This window comes from Castor canadensis, chromosome 5, assembly GCF_047511655.1.
Source record: "Castor canadensis chromosome 5, mCasCan1.hap1v2, whole genome shotgun sequence".
NCBI lineage: Eukaryota > Metazoa > Chordata > Mammalia > Rodentia > Castoridae > Castor > Castor canadensis.
The window spans coordinates 81,554,214-81,581,498 of record NC_133390.1 but is presented as its reverse complement, the minus strand read 5'-3'; the positions used below and the strand labels follow the sequence as shown (position 1 = coordinate 81,581,498).

Below are 27,285 nucleotides of genomic sequence, written 5' to 3'. Positions count from 1 at the left end.
TAGCAGAAATACACCTAACTTGGCACCAAGGTAGTCTGGGTTTTACAATTTTTCAGCTGCATTCCTTCACATAGAATTGCTCACTTCTTGTGCTATAGTTTTCTCATTCATACAATGATTACATATCACTCAGGACTGTTGTCTAAGCATTTGATATTACGTTTGTGAAAGTACGCACCTTGCAAAAGGTCATGCAAATAAAGAATTATGCCACAGTGAATGTGCTATTGCTACCATCCATACTTCTGCTTTTGAAGAAAATAGAAAATAATGCAAGTCCTCCCCTTCCAAAACCCCCTCCATGTATTTTCATTTGTATTTTATTTTCCATACACTGTGCCAGAAGTTGCTTGTTGGAAAATTAGTTGGACACAGTTGCTGATTTTTCTTAGGCGTGATAAGCCCCAGGCACCACTCGGGGAAAGATTATAGGGATGTCTGTTTTCCAGAATGAGAACTCCTTACAGGATGAACACTGAGAGAAAGTACTAGACTCTTTCCCTTGGTGTCAAAAACAATGCTTAACTGAAGAATCTTGTATTTTTCCTGTATTTATTCCACAGATTTTAAGTATCATGTACTGGGTAATGAGATGAGGGGAGTCCTGTGGACAACATTCAGAAATACTTAGAAATGATCTTTTGATGCCTGTCCTTATAAGAAATAACAGGAATCCAAGATTAATATTACAGGTGGTCCCCAACTTACCATGATTCTACTTATGACTTTTAGAGTTTATGTGTTGTAAAAGCAATATATACATTCAGTAGAAACTAGATTTCAAATTTGGAATTTTGAGTTTTTCCACAAGGTAGTGATATTTTCTTAAGATGCAACAAGCTACACTTGGCAGTCAGCCACCAGATGACAAGGGTAAACAACCAGTACTCAGAAATCTGTCATGTTGCCAAGTTGTGATGTTCAGTAGGTTAAGTGCATTAAGAGAATTTTTTACTTAATGATATTTTCAACTTACGATGAATTTATCAGGACTTATCCCAATCATTAAGTCAACAAACAGTTGTGTATTAAAGTATAGAATCTAAAAGGAAAAGAGCTTTTCCATATTTGTTATTTCAGAAACAGTATGGCAAAGAAATATGAAGGAATGTTTGAAGTATAAAAGGAAATACATTTCTTTTAAAAATCTGTGAAATATTGACAAAGTAAATATTTTGAAATTCACTTCTTGTAATGTAATTGGTAAGGATAAAATCATAATTTCTGACTGGGATTAACAGAGGATAGATTCAACCTTCTTGCTGCCTTCATAACTTGAAAGGGTATCACGTACATATTAATCTAAGACGATCACAAATTGGGTCCATTCCCTGTGGATGCACTCCATGGTAGCTATTGACTTAATTAAAATAGAGAGCTTCATTGTTATTAGACATAATATTCATATTTTTCTGGCATTGCTTTATGGGAAACAATATTTGGTGAGGGGGAAGTGCATGCAATTTGGATTCAAATGACACCATATTTGGGTCTCAAGCTCTCCCTAACTGCAAGCCTGGAAATAAAGATATAGCTCCATTTCCCATTCTATTTTCCATTTTGCTATCTGAACTGGGACACGCCTTCCCTCACAGGCAGGTTGGGAGAGTCAGAGAAGGCCCTGTCACTGAAATCTGAAATTATAAAAGTTTCACCAGCTTATCAAATGACTCCAAGTCAGTTCATAGTTAGATCTCTAACTTTAGCCATAAAGATGCTTCCATGTAATATATCCTTTTACTGTCTCAAGCCACAAATCCCCCATCTCATTCCAGCCTCATAGCTGTCTCATTCACCTTGTACTTCAGAGAGAACGTTCCAAGTCAGATTAAATCATTCCCTTGTTAAAAATCCTTATTGCAGTTTCTGTTGCCTGGGTGTTCCTAAGAACATTAAGATTTGTTTCCTGTAGTCTATAAACCTCTTGAGATTTTAAGTAAAGTCTGTGTGCATTTTTACGGATGTTATTTTCTGGCAAAAAAGGAAGTTTAACTCATCAGATTCTTAGAGTTGCCTATGATCTCATTCATGAGTTCCTAATCTAAGAAGAGAACTGAAATACCTCAGTATGGTAAGGCAGGGATTAGCTGACCCTTCCTCTTTCTTCCTCTCTCCAAACGTTTTAACATTGAACCATTTGTTGTTTTTCCCACTCACAGAAAGGGCTTTTCAACTCTGATATTTTGCCACTCTCAGAATCCTCCCTTGACCCAGGTTAGAAGCCTGTTCTAGGTCCTTAGCAGTATTCAGCATATCTTTATCACTTGAAGTCTTCATGGTAAGAAAGTCCTGTGTCATGAATTGCAAAACTAGAGCTACATACTGTAAAACAAAGGAAGAGATTTAGTCCCCTGGCATTCCCACTCCTCATTTACATTACATTTAACATTTTAGCATATGGCCTTTCAGACTGTTTTCCTATTTCTATATAGATCTGTAAACTAATAAACTTTATAAAAGTGGGGTCATCAATGAGCTATCCTATTTTTCAATTGAATTAATTGATTAATATGCCTTTGTCATTTTACCATGCTTATACATGGAAATTTAAATGTTTTAATGTGGTAAAAGGGAAATATACAAGTTCACATTTATGTACATGGCACTTTACATCTAGCATGTGACCTTTTTTTTCTATACACCTTGGATTTTCAGTTGATTTTCTCAAGCACTCTCTCTTTAATACTTCATTCTCCTACATTGCTATACTTCTGGCTCACCCTCTAGCCCGGTATCAATGCTACTGACTTAGCATCTTCATTAGATGTGTGTGTGTCTGTAGAGCTGAAAAACATTACTCAACTTACTTAACTGAAACAAAAAAAACCCCTCTGCTTTCTAGATCCCTGGGCCCACTGAGATTCATCTCCTTTCCTATCTCAAATGTTAACGTATGAATAGCAATACACAACTGCTAGGAGCTGCTCATGCTATGTGATGTTTTTCATCTGAGCATGAGAAACTTCTACTGAACACTTCCTCTCCACTCTGATACTTTTTCCTGGGAAGCTTCCCTCTCAGTTTATGTGAGAGACCCCTCCTTGCACCCAGTTGTGTAATATCTACCGTTGATTTGTTTTTATTAGTATGCCTGTAGATTTTCATCTTGACTGTGAAGTCTTTAAGGGAAAACACTCAATTTAGTCATCTTTTAATAAATATACAAATGATACGTAGTGACTGCTTAGCAATTGTTGAGCAAAATAGATTCCAACCATTATAAACATGGAATTTTTAAAGCCTGATAAATGATTCCCTTATGTAAAGCAAGTGAATAGTGATATGTCCAAGGTCAGGTGTTAGGTAACTGATAAATCTTAGTCTACCACCCATATCTCCAAATGGACATGTCCAGTGCTTTTTCCTTCCCAGTGCAAACAGTATTTGTTCAGGCTGATTGCTTTGGTTGATGTCTAGACTGCAGTTAAAGGGCTATGTGCTTTCTCCCATTCAGGGTGGACACACAGGTCCTATGGGACCTCCATCTGTTCCCCCTTCATTCCGCCCAGAAGATGAGCTTGAACACCTGACCAAAAAGATGCTGTATGACATGGAAAATCCACCTGCTGATGAGTACTTTGGTGAGTGGGGTCTAAAACTAACTTCTGAAGTAAATGTTGTATTTCTCTTTCCTTATTTCATAATGAGGAGTATTGGCTCCACTCTTAAACTATTTGAGTCCTAATGTAAGACAGAGTATGCATACACACACCATTGAGCAATTCTGAGAATTGTATTAGGAGACTACCATCTATTATGCTTGTACTAAAACCTCAGTGGTTGTTGAAGTTAGTTAAGATACAAATTTAAGACTTAATGTTTTTACAATTTATTGGCTTTCCAGTAGGCCAAAATAGGGTTTCTGTGTACATCCAGGTGTTTCACTGGTCTAAGCATTTGTGTAAAAAACTTGGAATTGGGTATGGTCTAAACTTTTTACTCTCAAATCTTTCCCAGTCCTAGTTCAGAAAATGATGTTCTCTTTGTGTTTTTCACTTCTTCCTGTTCAAAAGTGTGAGTAACAATTAATCCTTCCAACTCATCAGTATAAGTGTATGAGTTACATTCCAATCTTGAGGTACTGTAGACACATATTTTGTCAGGGAGGTTGTAGTGGTTCAAAAGAGATAAGACAAACATAAAAATGACTACTAGTCTAGGAAGAAAGAAGTAAGAAGCATATGAAGGCCAAAGTTAGATATTACAACTTTTTAAAACTTTGTGAAGAACATCAGGAATGCTTTATAAAAGATTTGGTGCAACTTGTACTGGAAAAGTGGCTCAAGCAGTAGGGCACCTGCCTAGCAAGCACAGAGTCCTGAAAAAAATAAAATAAAATAAGAAGAAGAAGAAGAAAAGAAATGAATTGATGGAACCTAAACCTGGACTCCTTAAACCAGCACCTCTGAAGTTTTTTGTTAAGACTGTTTTCTACCCAATCTGTTTGAGACCAATATTTCTGTAGCGTATACTTAAAAATTTTTTTTCTTATTCCTTTGATGGTACTAAGGTTTGAATTCAGGTCCTTGAACTTGCTAGGCAAGTGTTTTACCACCTGAGCTACATCCCCCTCAATTTTCTTGTTTAAAAATTGTTTTTATTAACATTATTTATGCAAAGTAAGTGGTTTCATTATAACATTTCTGTAGATACAAATAATGTACTTTAATCATATCTACCCTCTCTGTTATACTTTCTTATTCACCCCCAGTTAATTTCAAGGAAAATAAATTAAAAATATAGAAATAAAATATATAAAAAAATATAGAAAAATTTAAAAACAGGAAACTATGTTTTATCATTAGATTTAAGAGGAAACTTGTTTTAAATTATTATAGTAGTTTCTAAACATTCACTCTGTTTCTGCAGTTGTCTCATCACAGAGTGATAAGCACTTATTAGAAGGAAGGCTTCTGAGGACCATTTTTTAGTAGCTCCTTAAAGGACATTTAGAAAAAGGGGAGCAGTATGAATAAAGGTTCCAGGTGGAAAATTACACAGAATTTTTGCTTATTCAGGTATTTTCTGTTTTCATGCCTTCTCCCTCCTTTTTAAAAAAATTTTTAAAGTTGTTTTTAAACATATATGATAGTTATAAAGGGGGTTTAATACACAATGAAAGGTAAACTAAGGGTGCTAACCCAAATCTGGACAGTGGATGGAGTGGCAGTCACTGGGACTTGAAAAACACAACATTTATTTGTATGCAGGTGGCAGTGTAGCTTAGCTAAAAGGGCACACTGAGAGGAAATAAAGAAGTCTGCTTCTGTTCCCTGCTGTGCCCCTGACTGGATAAGTAAGGTTGGCCTGTCCTCCATCTGCCTAAACCCAGTTTCCCACTTTGGTGAATCAAAGATATGGAAGAAATGTTCTCTTGCATATCTTTCTATACTAGTAAATTCACTGCAGAAGCAGCATAATCCAAGGAAGTATAACAGAACTAAACATAAGTTAATGAAGAGTGGAACAAATGGATGGGGAATAGTAAAGCACAACACAACAACAACAAAAAATCAATAAAGGTTTCTAATTATATTAAAATATTCTACAAGTATAGCATACTTTTGTTACTACAGTGAAAAGAGGATTTACATTAGAGTCTAAAATAAGCTCAATGAAAACAAGGCATGATAACAATGAAAAATAAGGTCTCTGTATTAGAGATTAGAAACAAAAAGATAAATTCCAAGTATATGTGCTTCAGATATCATAGTGATAAAACATATATCAATAACAAAAATTAACCATGGTTGGTAATTGTGTTAATGATTATATGTTGAGCACTCTATGAAACTGATTAAGTTATTATCCTTGCATTCAAGGACTGTGCTATGTAACTATTATTTATGAAAAAATTGGTATTACTTGAGCCTGGACCCTTTAAATCAGCTCATCTCAAATTTTTATAAAGACTGTTTTCCACCCAATCTGTTGGAAACCAATACTTTTATAGCACATAATTAAAATTAATTTTAAGGAAAATGAATTTAAAATTATAAAATTTTTAAAAAATAGAAAATAGGACCAAGTTATATCATTAGATTTAAGAGACTAAAATTACTCTTTTAAATTGTTATAAAGTTTCTAAACATTCTGTTTCTGCTCTTACCTAATCACAGAGTGATAAACAAATAAAAAATATAAAAAATATTTCAGTGGACATCTGAGGACCACTTTTTAAGTAACTCCTTGAAGGACACATAGAGAAGCTTTGCTATACACTAGTTGAGAAAACTTGAGCAAAAGACTCACTCTATAATCCTCATTTTCTTTTCATCCATAACATGGCAATAATAGCTATCTTATACTGTTACTGTGAGTACTGAATGAAATATTTATAGAAAGCACTTAAGCCAAGTTCTTGGCATGTAGAATGTGCTCAATAATCAGAGTTCTCCAATGCCCTAGAGACTTTCAGTTTATTTAAGAAAATAAGATATGTCCATTAAAAACCTATCAATTATACTTGATTTAACTGTAAGTTCCTAGCAGCAACACAACATGTGTCACCAACTGGTAAATAATCATTGTCAAGTGGAGGTTACTAGTCATGAGAGAGAATTTGGAAAAATGGCTAACTTTATTGAGTGTTTACCATACAACAGCACTATTTTAAGTACTTCAGAAGTTAACTCATTTCATCCTTATAGAAAAACATAATCCTGTGAAATAGATCCTATTATCATTTGCAGACTGGGAAATTTTGCTCCACATATGCTTATATATTGTGCCTAAACCAATAGCTAATAAATTTCAGGAATAGATTAGAGTCTACATTCTAGGCCTGGAAGTTTAAACACCACATTGTAGGAGAAGAAGAGAATTAGCCAGGCTGCATATTTTGGAAAGGGTTTATTGGGGAGAGTACCTTTAGAAAATAATGGATGGTATTCTCTTTTAAGTAGATAAAATAAACAAATACAAGTTAGTTAGGATTATTAAAGGAAAACATTCTTCATGTGAAAAACATCCAAGCACATATTACTTGCAAGCTAATCCCTTGCTGGTGTTGGGAGCTGATGTGGGTCTTACCTTTGAAAGTGCTTATATCCTAACAGGGATCTGTGCAAAGTTATGATGCTAACACAGGAGTGAAAGTGGCATGTGATTTAATTAAAGTTCAGCCAACACTGAGAATTCAGAAAAAGAAAAGAGAATATCCAGAAGCATGAATGGAAAGGTGTTGGAGCAGTTAGCCTTTGAGTAAAAATTAAGCTGATTGAGATTTGGAAGTGGGAAGATAATGGATAAAGGAGGTCATTTCTGATGAGTGGTTATTTGACATGACAGGGAAGAAAACCATTGGAGTGAAGCACCCATGTAAGAAGTAGCAAATATTGGAAAATAAGTTTGGAGAAGACATTTGAGCCCAGTGTACAGTAGACTTTTAAACCCTGGATGTAAGCTAAGGAACTTATGTTCTCTAATGAGCCCTTGCACATTAGGATCCCATGCCAGGGGCATGTAACTGTTGCTGGCAAGGTAAAGTCAGAAGGCAAAGTGCTTATTAACAGAATTGCTTCTGCACTGTTCCACTCTTTCCGTACTTTCCAAGCACTTTCTCTATGTCTACTGCTGTGCATCGAGATAGGGACACCCAGATACAGAGAGACTGTGTGCTCACAGGGCTCATGGTTCCTGGGACAGACAGGAAAGGCACACTTAAGAGGAATTTCAGTACAAATGTCAGCTTGGCCCAACAGAGATACATAAAGTCCTCTCTTTCTCTCCATCATAATTTTGCCTCATTCCCCTCCTGGTCTGAAAAGAGCATTACCAAGCACTACCCTAAAAGAACTCTCTCCTGTAATACTATTCCCAAACCCAAATAACCCTGCATCATCTACCTTCTTTCTTCATTTCTTTGCTATTAATGCTGGACTTTGCAAACAATGGCAGATTTGCTAAAGGTGATTGAGTGCTTTCATGTCAAAGATCTCCTACTAAACCACCAGCTGCTCCAAAGAGTGAGAGGGAACAAAGTGTAAACAAGTGGTTATCAGTAGAATAGGGTAGCATGGGGTTATGTTGCTTTCTTTTCATGCCACTCTCTTTTCTCCTTAAGTGGGATTATTCATAAATACACTGTAATTATGTTTTTTTCCTTATTGAGCCTCTCATTACTCATAACAATTCTTATTTATATTTGAAGAATAATTGGAATTATGGTATGTAGAATAGTGTTGGGAGGGGTATGAGCAGATCACCTGACAGATGACTTAAGAGCAAACAAGAAAAGGACCTTCACAATAGAGAAGTCTGCTGGAAACCATCTGAATCCAAGTATGAAATTTAACATCATCAATGAGACAAAATGTCATGTGCCAAGTGATGTGCTGTGGGAAGTACACATCACTTATGTAATAGCCTTGCTGAAGTATTTAACTACAATCTAACCATTAGGAAATACATCATTCTAATGTAAGGTATGAATCTTGATTAAATTCTGGACCAAAAAATAGCTTTGGGGGGAAAGTTATAGACATTTTATTATGAACTATATACTAGACTATACATCAATGTTAATTTTTTGAATGTATTACTTACTAAATTTGAATAGTGGTAGATAGATAGATGTAAATGAATAGAGGAATATATGTCATGAGGAAGACAGAATTTACGTCTGATTTAAAAAGCTAGAGATGGAATAACTGCACAGCTACAAGGACTCTTCTCTTATGAAAAATTGTATGAAAGCATGTCACAAATGAATTATATAAGAATCATTCCCTAGATGGGTGCTGTATCTTCTAAACTTGACTGTTTACAGAGCAGAATGGGTCTTTGAAATTTCCCTTCGCCATGTGTCTATTTCCTTATTATATTCCAGACACATGTGCTTTCCATTACTGGTGAGATGATTGTAGGAGTGATGGCAAAAGCTGATATTTACCTAAAGCTCGGCCAAGCCACAGTATGACTAACAGATCTGGCCATTGTGTCTTCACTTTTCTGAGGGGAAAATAAATTCAGACAGATAATGAATTGCTCAAGGTGACACAGCTAATAATTTCAGGCTACAGATTCTTCTGATGTCACAGCCATTCTAATTCATTATCTTACAGAAAGGCTTACTGCATTGGTGTAGAGTGTCAGCAGTTGACTTTAGAATTTCATGTCATTCTTCTCCTTTTGAAGTCATGATATCGAAGGGAAGTGGAAGGATCACTCCTGCCCACCACCATATGTTCGATATTCTGGACTTCAGTATCACAGGTGCTATATTTCAACTATCTTTAGCATCCTGAATTAAATGATGGAGCATTAATAGGCTTTTTTGGCATAGCTCCTTACATATCTTAGGAAGGGAGCAAACCTAAAACCACCCTATCAACCTTTTTAGCTGACTGTTGCCCTTCTGTTGATTTTGGAGGATGGTTAATCACTAAGAGTCATAGTTCATCCTTTTTTCTCAAACCAGTCTTTGAACAAGAGCCCTCAAGTATGTCTCAGCTGGGTATTTTTAATGGTTTCTTCTGAAAACATGCTAGTTTCAGTATTCCCATGCCACACCCTGTCCATTTTCATCATAAATTATGACCATTTTGTTATAGCATTAAGTAAATCCCACAGAGAATATACCATTATATAGCATTTGGAAAAGTTTGTATCTTTGAAAGAAAGATAAAGTCTCTATGCTGTGAACATTTACCATCTACTTGAACTTAAGTTTTGCTAAAGCAGATTTCCTGAGCAAGACCACATCTTTCCCTTGACAATGGTGTCATCCATTGCACTTCTACACATTGCCCTGCAGGGGGAAGGGAAGAAAAAAGGATGTTAGACGTAGGAGAAAATTGTTACAAAATGCAGTTATCCAGACTGTGGATCTTTAGCCCAACTCATTTGCAGCCAGGATGCATCCCTTGTCTCCAGTTCTTTCATATAGGAGCAATCTGTTTTCCTGGAAAATTAGAAAAATATGTTTATATCTGGAAAGATTCTCAGGACCAGAGACAGATATTTAGAATGACCAAAGAATAATGAACTATAAATTATAATTTAGAATAAATTTGAAACTTAAGCGAGAGAGAGTTTTTTAATTATTAAAATGAATGGGGGAGAACAGTATCATTGTTAGAAAACTGGGGAGCCAACATGACTAGTTGCCAAGTCTGAGCTTATCTTTTTCAGACTGTTTTGAGGGGGAAAACATAAAGGAAAGTTGTGTTTGTCTCTAGATAATCAATTTTCCATTTTGGTTGATATGCTCACAGACTCTTAAGTTTTGTCCTTTCATTCATTTTGAAAGACAAAAATGTGCTTGTGTATGAAACATTCTATTTGTATAGGTCTGTGACCATGGCAAGCTTTCTAAATAATAGGATTTTAACTGAGCAGATCCTAGGGCTGAAAACAACACTATTGGAATACAGTATCTCTGGAAATGGATGTTGTAATATATCTGAGGATGGACTGAAAATATCTGACAGCATAGTTTTGAGCATGAAGCTATAATTATCTTGGCATTGTTTATATGGTGTTGTCTTGTTCCTTTTTTAAAAAAAACAACTGAAATGTATGAGTTTTCAAATTTTTCAGTGAGCTATTTGAAGAATCACTATGCTTTCAGAGCAGCACTAGGTAAATTCTCTTCATAGAACTTGCATGTATCTAAGAGAATTTTTTGGTTTATCTCTGGGCATTGTTAGTTAGGGATGTTGAGAATTTTTGCATGAAGCCACGATTTTGTTCTTCTAGTGGAACTAGGCTTTACTCTCTTCAAAGACTGGTTGGACAAAAGTGGAAGACATAAGGCAGCAGGGACACAATACATGTAAAGCCTGGAGAGAAGATGTGAAAGGGAATGTGCTGTCATTACTTTAATTAACTCTCACTTGGTGCTAGTTAACTTCTCAGTTGAACTGAAAGTGGAGGTCTGGTGATGTTCATGAATAGAAGGAAAGTTCCCACAACAGTAGGGGCAATGGCCTACTGCCTTTTATACATGTTGGACCAATCCAAGAGTGAGCATATCCAAAACACTTTGACCAAAATTCTTAAAAAACTGTGGACCATGATTAAAGGTATAGTTGATGGTATAAGGGAAAGAAAATCTAGAGCTCTGCCTGATTGCTACAAAAAAATCTGCCTTATGCAAAGGAATTTGACTTGATATTTATTATTCCAAAGTTAGAAACAAAGGCATGTGATGGAGAGATGGAAAATTCCCATTCAGTTTAGTGAACTTTTTCAACAAACAAAACAAAGTTCTTGGAAAAATCTAGTCCCAATAATCCTTTGTTGAGAAGCTGGTGGTAATTGCTGAATGATTAGTTTAGACTTCCCAGCTACTGTCCAATTCTGATGTTCTATGACTTAGGCAGCTAAAATTGCTTGGGAGTGACCCTCTCACATCTAATTTCTAGTTCTAACCCAGGTTATAATTATTACATTATTACAACTAGCATTTATATAATTTATATAATACATGACACTTTTATGGTTGTTTTATTATTCAAGCTAGGCAGCAGCTCTACAAAGCAGATAGTGTATTTATTTCCACTTGGCATATGACAAAACCCAAGGTTGAAGTGATTAAGAGACTCCTCACTCCTCAGGACCCTCTACTGCCCTCACTAGTCATAGAGCCAGTAAATAGCACAATTGCCCTGGAGCCCAGGCATACTGACTTCAAATTCTGTTCTCTGTCTTCACTAATCACTCTCTTTTAGCACCATGTTGCTAGATTGGTCATGGACCATGAGATAGATTACTAATAAACTCTGTGTTTTAGCATTTTTTTAATATTACAAGGAGCAATGTGATTGCTTTGAAAAATGTTTAGTGAGTCTTAACTGACAGGTACTAAGTAATTTGTGTTTAATTGTTTTTGTTATGTGACAAGAAAATTGTTTCCAATATGCTCTTGTCAATCACAAACTGGGAAATGACTCTAGGTGGGCAACTGCCTTCAGTTAGATAGAATCTGGGGCCTTAGGGATCTTGTTTTCACAGATAAATGAACTAATTAATTAAAAACTCCAAAACCACAGTGGAAGAAAAATTAGAAAATGAGTGGTTTAGACAAAACATTGTATTGATTAGGGGGAAAAACTGGTTTTTTTTGGTTTTCTTTCTAGCTTTTTAAGGTAGCTATGGACCATGGAAATAGAATGTTTTCTAGTTAATGAGACATATATATATTTCCTTTTGTGGTGGTGACTTCTGGTAAATGTTTTCTCAGAGTAGTGTATGTTTAAAGCACTAAATAAATAATAATCCTAAGCATTTTATGTGTTCCATCTTAGTACATGTTAATTTTTAATTAACCTGACTAGTGTATTTTTAAGCATTGATTTGAAATCCTACATTTATAGAAAAAAAAGAATGTGGTCTTAGAAACTTAGACATTTTCCAGAAAATTGAAACCCAGGTGACTCATTCAAGGTCATATACCTGGGAGTGTTTTGAAACCTATAGCTGAAATTTCCTTCCTGAATAAGGAATAGAAGTTAGTCTCTGATCATCTAAAGAGGAATGGAGGGCTATACACAAAGGTAAGTTGCACCTGCTATTTTTATGAATTCAGACCTGGATATATTACCTCATTCAAACTTGGGTAAGAACACATTGGCTTTAAAAATAATAAAAATAAAATCAATAACTTGTTGGACCTAGGTATACATGATTTTTCTAAGCTCCTTAGTTTACAAATACAGAAAATAAAAGAGATCCCAATGTCTTGTTTTTCATTTTCTTCATTAAATTTAGAAGTTTGTAATACTTATCATCTGTCTTCTCGGGTAGCATGTAAATCTGAATGAGGACAACAATTTTTGTTTGGTTCACTGTGGTATCCCCATCTGTGTTCCTAGAACAATGCCAGGCACAGAGGACACATTTGATATGCTTAATGGATTCATGGACTAATAAATGAAAATGGTGAGCAAACATTCACATTCCCTGTTGCAAGAAAGACATGGTATATAGTAAACTATGGAGAGGAAACACTTCATTCATTTAGTAGATATTCATTTATCACCTTTTAGAATCATAAACTGTTAGAGCTGGAAGAGCTCTTAGAATAAAATCCTCATCATTTTGGAGAAGATAAAAAATGAGTTTTCTTTGGTCACAAACCAGTTAAGTGACAGAACCATGAAATTTGAGTTGAGACTTTTTCATTCTTTTCATTTTTGTAATCACTTAAGGGCAATAGGGAATATATGAGTAAGACATGGTTTCTACATTCATTGAACTTAAATTAATATTGGAGTCACACTCTTCAACTTGATCTCCTTTGCATGTGTCTTCGGTGAAATTTAAAGACAAAATTGGTCAATGGAAAGGTTACATGGTTACGATTTTATTTTTACAATACTAGATTCATTTTCCCCCTACTTGGAATTTCTTCTATATTCCTTGGATTCTAGGATAGTCTTTTACCTCTGCAATTTTCTCCTGTTCTGATAGAATTGGGTCATATGATAGGACATCACTTTGAAAGATAATTCTTTTCCTTACAATTATGAGAGCTGTCTATGGCAGACCTTCCTAAAAGGTCGTCCACATAAACTAGGTCCCTTCAAGGCTATGAAACACCACCTACAATTGGTGCTTTTTTTATGGTCTGGACACCCGGAGAAGACAGTTACATCTGTACCATCACCTACTTTATGAAATGAATGAAAAATGTAGAATGTTCATAACTGAGCATTTTTTGACTATTAACTGTAAAATCTAACTTGAAATTGTGGGAAAGAAAGCAGTAGAAGGGCACACATTGTATGTGACTCAACTCACAGGTTGTCTAGAGTTGTGTACTGAGATATGGGTGAACTTGAGACCTGAATGTACAAATGCTGATTGTGCATTTTCTGATCTTAACACACAAACATATCTTACTAAAGCTCAATACTTTTTCCCCTACAAACCACCCTTCCTCCCCACAACCCAAACTTTCCCCATAACTTTCTTTATAATACACAGATGATTATCTCATTCCAGGCTTTGAAGTGACATTAGGATTGTCAGAAGACATAATTAATTGAGTGTCAGCAAGCCATTGTTTGAACATCTGTGGAGTTCTGCTTGGTAGGCATCTGTTGTAATTTTAATTGATTGGATTCATTCATCTACAAATATTTATTGAGTGCCTACTACACACCAATCATTGTAGTGTGTACTATGGTAGATAATGGAAATGAAGTAATATTATAGCCAAGGAGAGAAGGCATTTGTTAAATCTTTCAGTGCCAAGAGCTTTGATGCAGAACAAATTTACAACAGGCTGAGGAAAATCCACTCTTTTCATCCAAGTTCAGATGTTTTTCTGTCTGCACTTCGGTAGTCTATGCTACATTGAATGCTTAAGGAGTATCTGTGAAGAGATACCTATTCCTGGGTTATAAAAATGGGATAGTAATGAATGGTCTGTGGCTAGAGTCCCCAGCAAAGACAGCTGGATGCTTTTAAAGGTAAATAAGTAAACAGTATTCAAAGTTACCAAAAACCAGAAAGTCCCAGCAGCAGGTCCAAGCTAATGATTATCCTAATTCTCTTCCTAACTCTGACTCTGATTCAGTCATGCTGCATTAAATTCTTTCAGATTCACCTCAGTACTGCTCAGCTCTGATCTCAGTCTTCATTTAGTTCTCTGTCAAACCTTCAATGTGTACAAGCCCTAAATCTGGCTGTACCCCAAGCTGCAATGAACGTCATTTGTTAAAATTCAATATAAGAGAATTTTATATTAGTGTTTCTGTCTAGGAGTGACTTGCTGGAGGAGGCTAAGAAGTGGTAGCCAAGAGCCATGGAAGTGAGTTTGTAACTTTCACCAATTCTCCCTTACTTTTCTGTCCAGCCTTAGGACCATGAGAAAGTTAGAGAGGCATGTAGAAGTCATTTAGCTTTAGAGCTTCGCAGTATTCAGTTCTTAGAGGCCCCCAACATAAGTTTTTTACCATGTACGTAACTTACCTATACTATCATTTGCCAAATATTTTTATTTACATCAATTAACTTTTTAAATCTACTTTGTCTTCATACATGTCAATAATACCATAATTTGCTTTTGTGAGTTAAAGTACTAATTGCCTTCCCCATACCATATTTAAATTTACAAACATTCAAACATGAAACAGCTCATGTTTAACATACTGAAAAATGTGAGTATAATTCAGTAAGAAGACAAAATGATGGAATATCATGGGAATATAACATCCTCAATATTACCCATTGAGTTAAGTTTGTGAGAAAACCATTCTTGTGGTGTGCAGAGACTTCATGTCATCCTAAGAGGTGGTAGAGTGGATCCTGGCATCCAGCATTCAGAGGCCTATTGGGCCTCTGGACCAACAATTCATGGCAACATCTCAGGCCAGTTCCTTTTCCATAGGTCTTTTCTCTCATTTTAGGAGATTATGCTGCATGATCTGTTGTGATCCTTTTGGCCTTTTAATATTTCTTTGCCTCATATGTTCATATTTTGTCCATTGTACCCTGCTAAAATATAGATGGATTAGAAAACTGGCTACTCCTCATAAGATTACAATGCTGCTTGCTTGAGCAACCCAGAGAAAAATTGGAAAAGTAACCAAAGAATTATATTCCCTAGACCATTTTTTCCTCTGCCTGGAACTCTTCCCCATTTCCTGAGGTTTGTGAAGAAATTCACGTTATTAAAAGCAGCTTTGAGTACCAGTTAATAAAAATAAAATAGGATTGTACATTTTAATAAAAATAAAATAGGATAGTACATGTACATAACATGTACTAGCAGTAGATGCTGTAGCATCACTTTGCCTAAGGGCTTCCTGGGTCAATAGTGTTATTCACTAATGGTACTTGGCACAGATAAGTGATATTGCTATTGGTAACCATTAATTGACAATGGTAGGTGATAGACCACTGTCATAAAAATGAATAAATCATGTTTTGATAGGTAGCATAGTGAAATGAGCACTAGACTTGGAGTCAGGAAATTCGAGTGTAAGTCCTTTGCCTTCTCTCTATTACATTGGTGACATTTGATTTTTGTGCTATGTATTATTGAGAACCATCATTTTAGCAATCGTCAGATTTGTTATTTTGCTAGAAAAAACTAACTTATCCAAGGACCTATTCAAAGATGGAGTCAGTCCTTGGGATGAAGCTCAGTGGTAGAATACTTGCATAGCATACAGGAAACCCTGGGTTTGATCTCAGCACCAGAGAGAAAGAGAAGAGAGAAGAGAAGCCTTAACTTAGTTTTCTGGTTTAAATGAGCTCTTTTATAAATGTCTTAACCTTCCTGAATTTCAGTTGCTTCACCTATTTTTAAAATATCATTATCAGTATTTAATATACTTGTCATGGAAATCAAGTTAAATTACTAGATGTGTAAATCTTTTCTAATCCAAAAGAGAAAACAAAAAATTTAAGATACTAGTATTGCCTCCCAAGACAACATCTGATTTGATTTATGCCATTTATGAGTAGTGTATAATAACCATTTACCTTAATTTTTAGTGTTTGTGTTTATCTCCATTTGAAATAACATTTTGTATCTTCTTATGCTGTTCTCTTGTTATTGGAATATAAAACATGTTTTTTTAGTCATTGTGTGTGAGAAAGCAATACACCAAGATACACCACAGTGTTCTCATCTGCTGAACAAACTACTCTTGCTTTTTAATGTGGAATGCAGAAGAACTAATTGAAAAAAGAAAAATGAATTTTGACTCAGATTGTACAGGATGAATCATAACCTCCTTTCTCATCTGAGATGTGAAGAAAAAAATTAAAGAAAATGAGCCACCACACAACTTTAAAGTCATTGTCAGCATAATCAATAGAGTGTTTTTCAGCAGAATAGAGAGTGTGTTTCTACTAATCTGAGAATCACAGGTAGTACAAAAACCTTGTTAAGTTTTTTCCTTTGCCAATAGTCTGCTGATATTGTCTATTTCTTCCTTGGTTCAAGCATTCCAACCACAGAGTTTTAGACTCATCAGCAGTTGTAGCCTAAACTATTTAGAAATCTACCTGTAGTCTCCATTAAACAATGAAAGCCAGTCAGAGATGGGACCCTTTGTTGAACATCTAGCCCCAGTGTCAGTTTCCCAGGTGATAGGACACAAGGGGACCCAGACCAACAGAATGCTGCCCAAATTGGAATTGCTGCTTCCCTGAATATAATTTATATGAGTTTATTGATGTGAATGATTAAAGAAAAATGAGGACTTTTTCCTGTTGGATTCTAGGATCAAAATATGTGATGAATTTACTTGTAAGTTTAGCTTTCAAAAAAAATTTTTTGAAGTACTTAAGAGGCACTATAAACTACCCCAGAACATAACTCCAATTTATCTCTTTCTAATTATCGTTATTATTGTGGACTTTATTATGCTGAGTGTGTTTGTATGTCTTGTATGCTCTTCTTTACTGAATGATCACTGAAAAATGAGACCACAAATTCCATATCTTGCTCTTTCCTTCTTCCCCAGAGAGCAACATGAGGAAGTAGAACTAGATGATTTTTATAAAATTTTCAGTGCCATTCCATCAAGACCTTTGCTTGCAATTAAGGCCCTCTAAAAGGATTTGATTCTTGAAATCCCTACTACTGGTTCTTATTAAAATAAGACTAACATATAACAAGTATACACTGTGTGTTTTGTATGAATTACCCATGTATCTTGACTATAACCCTATGAGGCAGATACTCTTCTTTTACAGATTAAAAAAACCTGAAGCAAAGAGTAATTAAATAATTTTCCCAGGGTCTAGCAAGTGCAGTTGCAACTTGAACCCAGCATCTGGCTTTTAACCCATCCATATACTATATCTGTGACTGCAAAAGGTGAACTAACTGAGGCTTGGCACAAGATTAGACCAGAAGATCTGTGCTCATCACACTGCATTTTGTCATATTGTATTCTTCCTCTCCCTCTGCTTCTTCTGGGGGATGGTTTTTCAATGATTTGATTTCCTCTTATTGAAGGGTCCCATCATTGACTGGCAAGTGTAGGAATCCAAGTGTGCCATAGCTCTATTTGTGCTATGCCAGGTATCTGAAGAGGGAGGATCTTGTTCCCAGCTGGGCCACTTCCTCCAAATGTGACCAGACGAGTGTTCAACATAATTCCCCTTTTCTTAATGTCACTTGAGATGCACATCTCCACTCCTCTATTCGCTCTTGAACTCCAATGAACCTAGTTACTGTGATTTTGGCAGTTCTATGTCCATAAATTCCCTTCTCCCCAATATTTGTGGGAATAGTTGCTTTCAATTTGTAACAAGCCATCACAGTGGTATCTTCTAGTCTGGTGAGCCTTAGAAAAGCTAGGTCCAGTCCACTACCAAGGTGGAAATTAGGGAGGACAATAACAAAGGAACTCATTTTGAAAATAAGGTCTCCCTATTGACATGTCATCAGACAGAATAGTTCAAGGCAATAGCTAGCAATTGGCTCTTTCAGTCGGAAGTTGATGCTATTTTAGGTTGTCAGCAGGAGTGTCAATGTATCTGTGAATTTTGGCATTTTATTTCATTAAGGTGGTTCAGGAAGCCAGACACACTGATTAACTGATTCTTCAACTTGGTTCCCACTCCTAATTTTGGATGTGTGGTATCTTCAGGCAGCTGTTATGACACCCTGCTTCTAAAGAAAACTCTTCTTGTGCCTCTGAAGCTATCCTGGGAGCAATTTACCCCACATCCTACTATCCTGGATTCTTCAGTGCTCTGCATCTTTGGTAGCAGGTGATATAGGGGTATTATTGCTTCTGGCTATCCTCAGTCATGTCAAGAAAATACAGTTTTCAGGTGTGTGTATCCAGATGCATGCAAAATTTGCCTGAAATAGTAGCATTCTTAACTGATTTACAAAACTCAAGGTGGATTTTGATTTGAAGATCACATAAGAAGATACCTTTGGAAGGAATGGCCTCAGCACTGAAGTCATTTTTAAGTCAAGAGAAACCATAGACAGGCCACAAGATTTGTTTAGGTAAGACTAGGAAAAATGCTAGACTTTGTGACATTGGTAAGGATTTGAGATCTGCTTTTGTTTATTAATGTGCTTTAAATGAGAAGGTTAAAGATTTCTAGACAGGACATCTATTACTTTATTTATTTATTTATTTAATCAATAGTATGGAAGGTCTACTATGTGCCAAGCACTGTGCTAGACATTTCTACTAAATACTAGTCTACAAAATGCAGACTTAGGTATTTATAATAACTCAATTACAATGTGATGAATATATTATTGGAGTTTGGTGATACTCTGGAAGGAAAAAAGTAATGATGGCTTACTAGGATTAGAAAAGTAAGGAAAGGTTTTTGACACAGATGATGTTGGTACAGAACATTAATGGAATGTTCCATGTGAACCATGAATTTAAGGGCATTTCAAACAAACAATTCTGTAGTAGCAAATGGAGACATGGAGAATTACAGAAAGTACAGTATGACTAAAGAATATGATAAGGGAAAGAGAAATGAAACTAAAAGGATGACCAGTGGCCAGATCAAGAGAACTTTTTGTTTCCTCCTAGAGTGCATAGTCTTCTGAAGGCCCTAGGCATCCATGGAAGTGTCTAAACACAAGAAGGACAAGATATTAACTAGAGATTGCCCTGGGTCCTATTGGGGAAGGAGGAGACAATTTGGAAGATCAGGCTGGGTTTCATTTACACTAATCTAAAGGGAACCAAGGCCTGAACCAAGTTAGTCATGTTGTGGACAGTTTGGAGAGGATGAGGAAGGGGCATTAGGAAAAGTAGGAGGAGTGAGATGAGACTTATTCCTGGACTTCTACTTGTTTGGATGATGATATCAGCAAGTGAGGTGGGAAAAAGGAGTTTACTAGTGATGATTCCATCAGCCCACTGAGATATTTCTATCAGGAAGCAGTTTAGTACTTATGAGTTCTTATTCATCAGTACTTATTGAGTATCTGCTTTGTGCATGCACTGTTATGCTTTTGTTGAAAGAGCAGTGAATAAAGCAGACAATATCTTCTATTATTGGTCTTACATTCTAATTAGTAGAGAAAGATAGCACATAAATATGTTGAATATTTAGCATGTCAAATAATAGGATAGCTTATAGCAAAAAATCGAACGGGAAAAGGGGATGGCAAATGAATCAGTATGGTTGTAGAGGGGGTGGAAATAGTGTGATAGATTAATTATGAGGTGTCCCTACTGGTGAAATCTCATCTGCCTGACATACTTTTCCTTTTTTTAAAAAGTGACTTATTTACTTTTCCTTATAAAAGAAAATAAACAATAATAGCAACATAAACATTTGCAATCACATAGCTCTATACACAATTGTTTGTGTTGTCGACATAACACATGCCAGGGAAAACAATAGGTAAAAATTTCAATTTCAGAGAGAAGGAGAGGCGAGGAGGGGAAAAAGAAAGAGAAAGGCTACTTCAGACACTAATCCTTGTCATTCTCAACGCTAAATAGTTTGAATTACAAAGTCATAGAAAAGGACCTTAGAGTTAACCGAAATTCCGTAGTTTACACAGAGAAATCTTAGACCTAGCAAGGAAGTTGTTTATCTAAGACAGGTCTGAACTTGAGGTTTCCTGGCAGTATGTCTAGAGATCCTATCTTACCCACCATACCAGACAGGTTCAAAGCTTGGGATCTGGGTCTGGCAGTATAGAACTGAATTTCTACTCTGATACGGTGACCTTGAACAAATTTCACCTCTCTGTACCAGTTTACTTATTGCAAAGTAGGGATAATTATAATAATATTCATGATACTTTTTTAAGGATGAAATAAGTAAATAGCACATGGAAATTACCTACAACAGCACTTAAAACACAGTATTCAGTAAATATTGCATTACTGCAATGCTAGGGGTATTAAAATATCATGGTATAGTTAATTGGGCTTCATCTGTTTGGACATGTTGAAACGAATCTCAGATGGTGACCAGAGGTAAGATCTTGTAGAATTTCCATTTAAGATTTTTAAAATATTAACTAGTTCTTCTTGGGTCATGGAATAACTATAAAACACATTAAAATAACTTTAATATTTATTTTATTCATAGACTTCTAGATAATCCAGTCTAAAATGGAGTTATCTGAAATTCCACAATCTGAATGAAGCATAATCTTTAAATACAGGGACATTTCTGAATCATTTTTGCACATCTAGTATAACAGTCATTTATAGAGTATTCACTGTGGGCCAAGTACCATGTTGAACTCTGTAATAGCCGATCACACTCACCCTCATATCAGACCTTGTCCAGGGTCATACAGATTTTAACAGTCACTGGCCATCAGACCATCATAAACCAGTCTCTGTTGTGTTTGTTTAGTGTTTTTAATGAGGACATTTTTTCAATTAGCTACTGTATTCTACAGGTGCATTTGATGCTGGTGTCCTGTCTTTGCCATTATTACTACTCATGCATTGAATTATAAAATCATACATTGTTGGGGCTTCAGGGACCCTGTATTTCTTGGTTCTCAACATGAAGACTGAGAATCACCCAAGGGAACGATATCACTAGACAAACCACACACCCCCATATACCTGCACTGTACATATACTGAGCCTCTAAATATGACATATCCTTAGCCCTACTCCCACTGAGAAACTGTCATCACGCTGAGAAATTTTGCTGAATAAGCATATTTCCCAGGTGTAATGGATGGGAAAAAATAGGTAGAGAATTGCTGATAAAGTGCAGTCTTCTCATACCACACATATGAAAACAGGTTGAGAGAGTAGCAATAGCATCCTTAAACTCACAGCTCAATTATGACATATCTGCATGTAGGACCTGGAACTTCTGACTTACAATGTTAGGCACCTTTCTTGTTTATTCCACAAAACTATCTTTGTGAAATGCACCATGTTCTTTTGTGAGACTAAAGGCAGGGAAATGATTAATTTGCCTAGGATCCCATGACAAGTCGCTTGGTAAAGAGAGGTTAAGTTCATTGTGTTATGCTAATGTAAAACTATACACTTGGTTCTACCTACGTAGAAGTTCGTCAATATGGAATGCACATTTTCATAATGGTAGACCTGTGGGTGGCATAGCTCTTTTGTGTCTGTTTTCAATTTCTATTTCTTTGATAAGTGAACAAATACCAGAGATGGTGAAACCCAGCAGAAGGATTATCACTAGATTTTGTGAGATTTCTCTTCTCTAGTGAGTCAGTATGTTTAGTAATGACACAGTGGATTGTAAGGTTCTTTGTGTACTTTTAAAGTCAGTATTAGTGGAGAATCTGCTATATGTCTATCACAAACTTACATGTGGTGAATTAGAGTTGCTGTAGATCCTTTCTGAGGAAAATGGGCTATGTATAAATTTGAAGATCTTTACCCCTAAGAAATTCATGAAGAATTAGAGTACTAGAGTATCAGATATATATGATAATCCTTTTCCCATGTGATAAATATAATAAAAAATTCTGTACATATGGCTATAAGAGAAAACATCTGGGGACCATGGGGAAAATAGGTATATTAAGGAGTAAAATCTGATCCATGTCTTCAAGAACAAATAGAGTTTTTTCTGTTAAAGAGAAGACAGTGTTACATGGAAAAAGAAACAGAACATGCAAAAGATAGAGAGGTAGAAAAGCATGTCATGTTGGGAACAATGACGCTATTGCAGAACTTCTCTGGGCCTGAAGCAGTAAGGAGTTGAAGTGGCGGGACAAAGAAGGAGATAGAGAATGGGTCCATCAATGTGGTGTATCATAGAAAGGATCTTTTGGATGTTTTCTTGTACAAAATCAGAAATTATTGACTATTATTATTTTAACATTAGATTGGTAATGGACTAAACAAATGAGTAGGCAACCACTTCTGTTGCTATATAACACTACTTATAAAGCCACTTCACAGGACTGGAAATTTCATGACAACAGATAAAAGTTACTGATGGGGTGAAAAAGATGCTGTCTTTTTCTCATAGTTCAAAACAGGAAGCACCCAAGTATGCAGAAATGCAAATCAAGTCAACTATATTTTTGGTGTGTTTTGTGTCCAGTTAAGTTTTTGCACATCAGCATTACTGTGGGAATAATACTATGTGAATAATCTACTAGATGCAGGTGAAGGAGGACCATTGGGTTTTTAAAATATGGATATATGCACTTAAAGATTTGAAGATTACTTTCAACTTTCAACAATTAAGTAAACGCTCAGAAAATCTTGTGTACAAGTAAGCACAGTCTTGTTTTTGCTCCTTGCACTTTTAAGCAGAAAATATTTCAAGGGTCTGATATCTACCTAAGAACTTGGATGTGTTTAGAGTGGAAAGTACCTTGGAAGACATGCCTAATTTTGTCTTTACTGTTATTATTATTACTTAGCATCCAGAGAGGAATAAGAATTTAAGCCACAGCCACCATGTGGCAATACACAGGCTAAAACTTGGCTTTTTCCATTAAAGTTTAGAAACCTCATTTCCTTTTTGCATTGCTCATTTAACAAGTGTTTTGTAGTCATGTATTGAGTAAATTATCCCAAGGTAAGAGATGCCTTTGTTTTGAAGTACCCCCCCACCCCCCACTACCACAGTTTCAGTCAGCTATAGTCAACTGTGGCCCAAAATTATTATAAATAAATGGAAAATTCTAGAAATAAACAACTCATAAGTTTTAAATTGTACATCATTCTTGGGTAACATGATAAAAATTCATGCTCTCCTCCATCCCACTCCTGACCTGAATCTTCCCATGGGCCAGTGTACCCACACCTTATACAATACCTGTTAGTTGTTCACCTTAGTAGCAGTCTTGATTACCACATTGACTGTTGCACTATCAAAGTACTGTGTTCAATTAATCCCTTTTTCACTAAATAGTAGCTTCACACTCAAAAAGTACTGATACTGGCAATACAGATATGCCAAAGAGAAGCTATAAAGTGCCTCTTTTAAGTGAAAAGGTGAAAGAAAGTTCATGCTGAGGTTGCTAAAATCTACTCACTATGACCCATGAAAATGTGAAAAACAGAAAACCCATGCCAGTTTCAGTGACTCCTTAAATTTCAAAAGTTATGGCCATAGTGAGTAGTAAGTGCTTAATTAAGATGGAAAAGGCATTAAATTATAGGGTTCAATACTCTCTGTGGTTTCAGATATCCACTGGGGTTCTTGGAACCTGAGATTAAGGGGAGAATGCTATATTATGCTTATAATGGGAGGAGAAACATGAAAGAACAGTTGGATATTTGGTAAAAAAGTACAAGTAGATTTATCATCTGTAAATCATCTTTCAAAAGGGGAAGGGCCATATGGATATGTAGACAAGAATTCAGAGTACCTTAGGACATCTCTTTTCTTTCCTCTGAAATTGGCTTGATATGATGTGAGAGGGAATTTTCTCAGTAATAAAAGATTGTATTGTTGTTAGTTTATGAAGTCTGTATTAGTTTTCTAGTGCTGCTATAACAAATTACCACAAACTTAGAGCTTAAAGCAACACCTATTTGTTATCTTACTGTTCTTTACGTCAGAAGTCCAACATAGATCTTACCAGGTTAAACTCAAGGTCTTTGCAGGGCTGCATTTCCTCTCTATAGGTTTTGGGGAGGAATCCTCCTTGCCTATTCCTTCTAGAAGCTTCTCACATTCCTTGGCTTGTGGTCTGTTTCTTCCATCTTCAAAGTATCTCTGAACATAGTATCTCTGAACATTTTTCCATAGTCACAATTTCCTCTTACCATAGCTCAGAAAAAATCTCCAGTTTTTTGCTTGTTTGTTTTTGTTTGTTTTGGTGGGACTTGGGTTTGAACCCAGGTTTGTACTTGCAAAACAGGCACTTTACCCCTTGAGCCACACTTCTAGTCAAGTTCTCTAGTTTTTAAAGACTAGAGTTGGCCCACCTGAATCATGCCAGATAATCTCCCTCTCTCCAGATGACTAAACACATCTTCCATACTTGTCATATTTAGTAACAAATTCTTAGGTGTTAAGCATTAGGACATAATCATGTGTGGGAGACTTATGCTGCCATCCACTGTGCCCTCTTGGTATATTTCTCAGTGATCTTCTAGAGATAACATGCTAGAAGCATGTTCTGGTCCTTGGAACACACATATAGGGACCCTAATAAGTTTATGTATTAAAAGGCAGAACTCTTGCTGTGAATTCTAGTATTGGAGAAAGGAGAACTTCAGATATAACCACAAATCTATGATGGTGCTGATACTTCTATGATGGGAAAGATCATTCTGACTTAATAATCAGCTTAATAATTGGCTTATTTGCCAATTTCCAAATAAGCTGAGTCTGTTTGATAGAGCACTGAAGGTCATAAATAATTAGAAGCTCAGCTATAGTTTTCCTTGACATTATCATTTTCTTCCAATCCTTCACTAAGTGCATCTAGGCTTCCTTCTTTCCTTTTTTTTTCCTTATATTGTTTCTTTTTGTTCCCTTTATTTCTTTTCATTTACAAAGAAGTGCTAGAAAAATAAAGATGAGAGGAAAGAAAATTTAAAGCAATTTGTAGGTAAACAAAAGAGGTTAGGAGGAAAGACTGTCCACTTCTACTCCCATCCTGTCTTACAAAACAGTTTTGTTTTCTGAGAACAGGTAAATCAGTAATTCCAGAATTGAGGAGTAGAAAGTTCTTGTTTTCTAGTCGAAGTCTTAAAGGAATTGAGGAATCTTCTGACTGATGCTATCTAAAAGGACATGCTCATCAAAGCATACATTCTTTCTGATTTGGAAAAGAATCATGGTCTCCAAGCAGGGATGTTCATCTCCAACAATGAGAACCAGATCAGATGCAATTCAAAAATGAGTAAAGTTATTTGAAGATCTAGCTAAGAAGATAAAGGAAGGGATATATTCTCATAACCTTAAAGATATACTAGCATTCATATTCCAAAGTTTCCTCTTCCATACATGCTAATGAATTGTGCATTGCCACAGTAATGCTAACTGGCTATGACAATTAGCAATGTTAGTTATAAAAAACTAACAGAAAAAGCAGAATTTTCTAAGGTGTCTGATTTATATTTCTTCTTCATAAAATGAAGGTAAAAATGTTTATACTACAGTATTAGAGAATTAATTAAGCTGAATAATATAGGTGAGAATGCTCTTCAAATTATAAATGTCTAGAGTTGTTAAAGTTCTCCTTTCTCATCTTCTTCATTCTATGTTCTCATCTTAGAGGTAATTTGTTTTCTCCAGAGAGAAAAGTTGGACTAATACTACTTTGGCAATGGATTAGAACTGACTGGGGTTCTTCCTACCAGTCATGCTTATGGAGGGTTTGAACATGATTACTTTAGGACAATTACTTCAAAAGGGTAGTCCAAGTTTCCATCCAAGTCTCAGGCATGACTGACTAAGTATGGGTGCAGTTACAGGGAGCATTCCTGTATTTCTGTGGGAGTTCTTAATCTATCTTAAAAATTTTACTTGCCTTCTTCAAAACATGTGTTCATATATACAAGTACATGCTAGTCTGCTTCAGGTAAGATACAAAAGCTTCTGTAGAAACTGAAGAACTCTCTAATCCTTTTGAAAAATAATTTACTATCTTTATGTTGCCTTATAAATCTGTATTAAAACCAACTTATAAAAATTAAACTCCCCCTCTTTAAGATTCTGTTTTTTCTCATTATTTGAGTTGTTTCATACTTTTCAATAATTATTTATATGTTTTTTCTTTCCTGATAACTTTATAATCCCACTTTTGATGCTGTTGTATAGTCTTTTGTTTGTTTTCATTTCTCAGTGGTTATTGTAACCCTCAGTATAAAAGAAAGATCTGGACTTCTATTTATAACCAAAGACCTTACTGATTATAGGGCTTCTTATTTTGTTTTTTAAGACAAGGTCTCAATATACAGCCTAGACTGGGTTCAAACACATGATCCCCTTTCCTTAGCCTCCCAAATACTGGAATTACACGTGTAGACCACCATGTCCAGGTCTGAATTACATAATTTACAAACTTTTCAGTGACTACTTCAGTGATTATAAGGCTAATGAAGTTTTTTTTTGTTTATATTCTTATTTTTACCTTTATTGAAATTTATTTGGTTCTTTATATTTTGCTAGAAAATTGTGCATTTCATCAAGATTTTTTAGCTATGTTAGCATAATGTAGGCATATTTCTTGCAATTTTAAAATATCTTTTTAAAATTTATATATTCCTTTTAACTTTCATGGTTTTTTTCCTTTTTTAAAAAATTAAGCATATTTGTATGTATATACAAAGTTTGATGGTTTCCTAACTCAGAAATCTACTTCCTACTTTGATTTGGTTTATTTAGTATTCATTTCTTTCAGTTTCTTAATCTGAATGTTAATTCCTTCATTTTCTTATCTTTTTAATA

At 35.5% G+C, this 27,285-nt stretch overlaps 1 protein-coding gene across 19 annotated transcripts in view; it reads left to right on the top strand.

The window, feature by feature from the left end:
* Positions 1 to 27,285, top strand: part of Lpp (LIM domain containing preferred translocation partner in lipoma) — a 642,244-nt gene that overhangs the window by 472,405 nt on the left and 142,554 nt on the right. For all 19 annotated transcript variants that reach the window (XM_074073556.1, XM_074073563.1, XM_074073562.1 and 16 more), the window contains one exon: positions 3,455 to 3,581. In XM_074073556.1, coding sequence (XP_073929657.1) covers positions 3,455 to 3,581 — 127 coding nt within the window. The remainder of the gene's footprint in view (positions 1 to 3,454; positions 3,582 to 27,285) is intronic.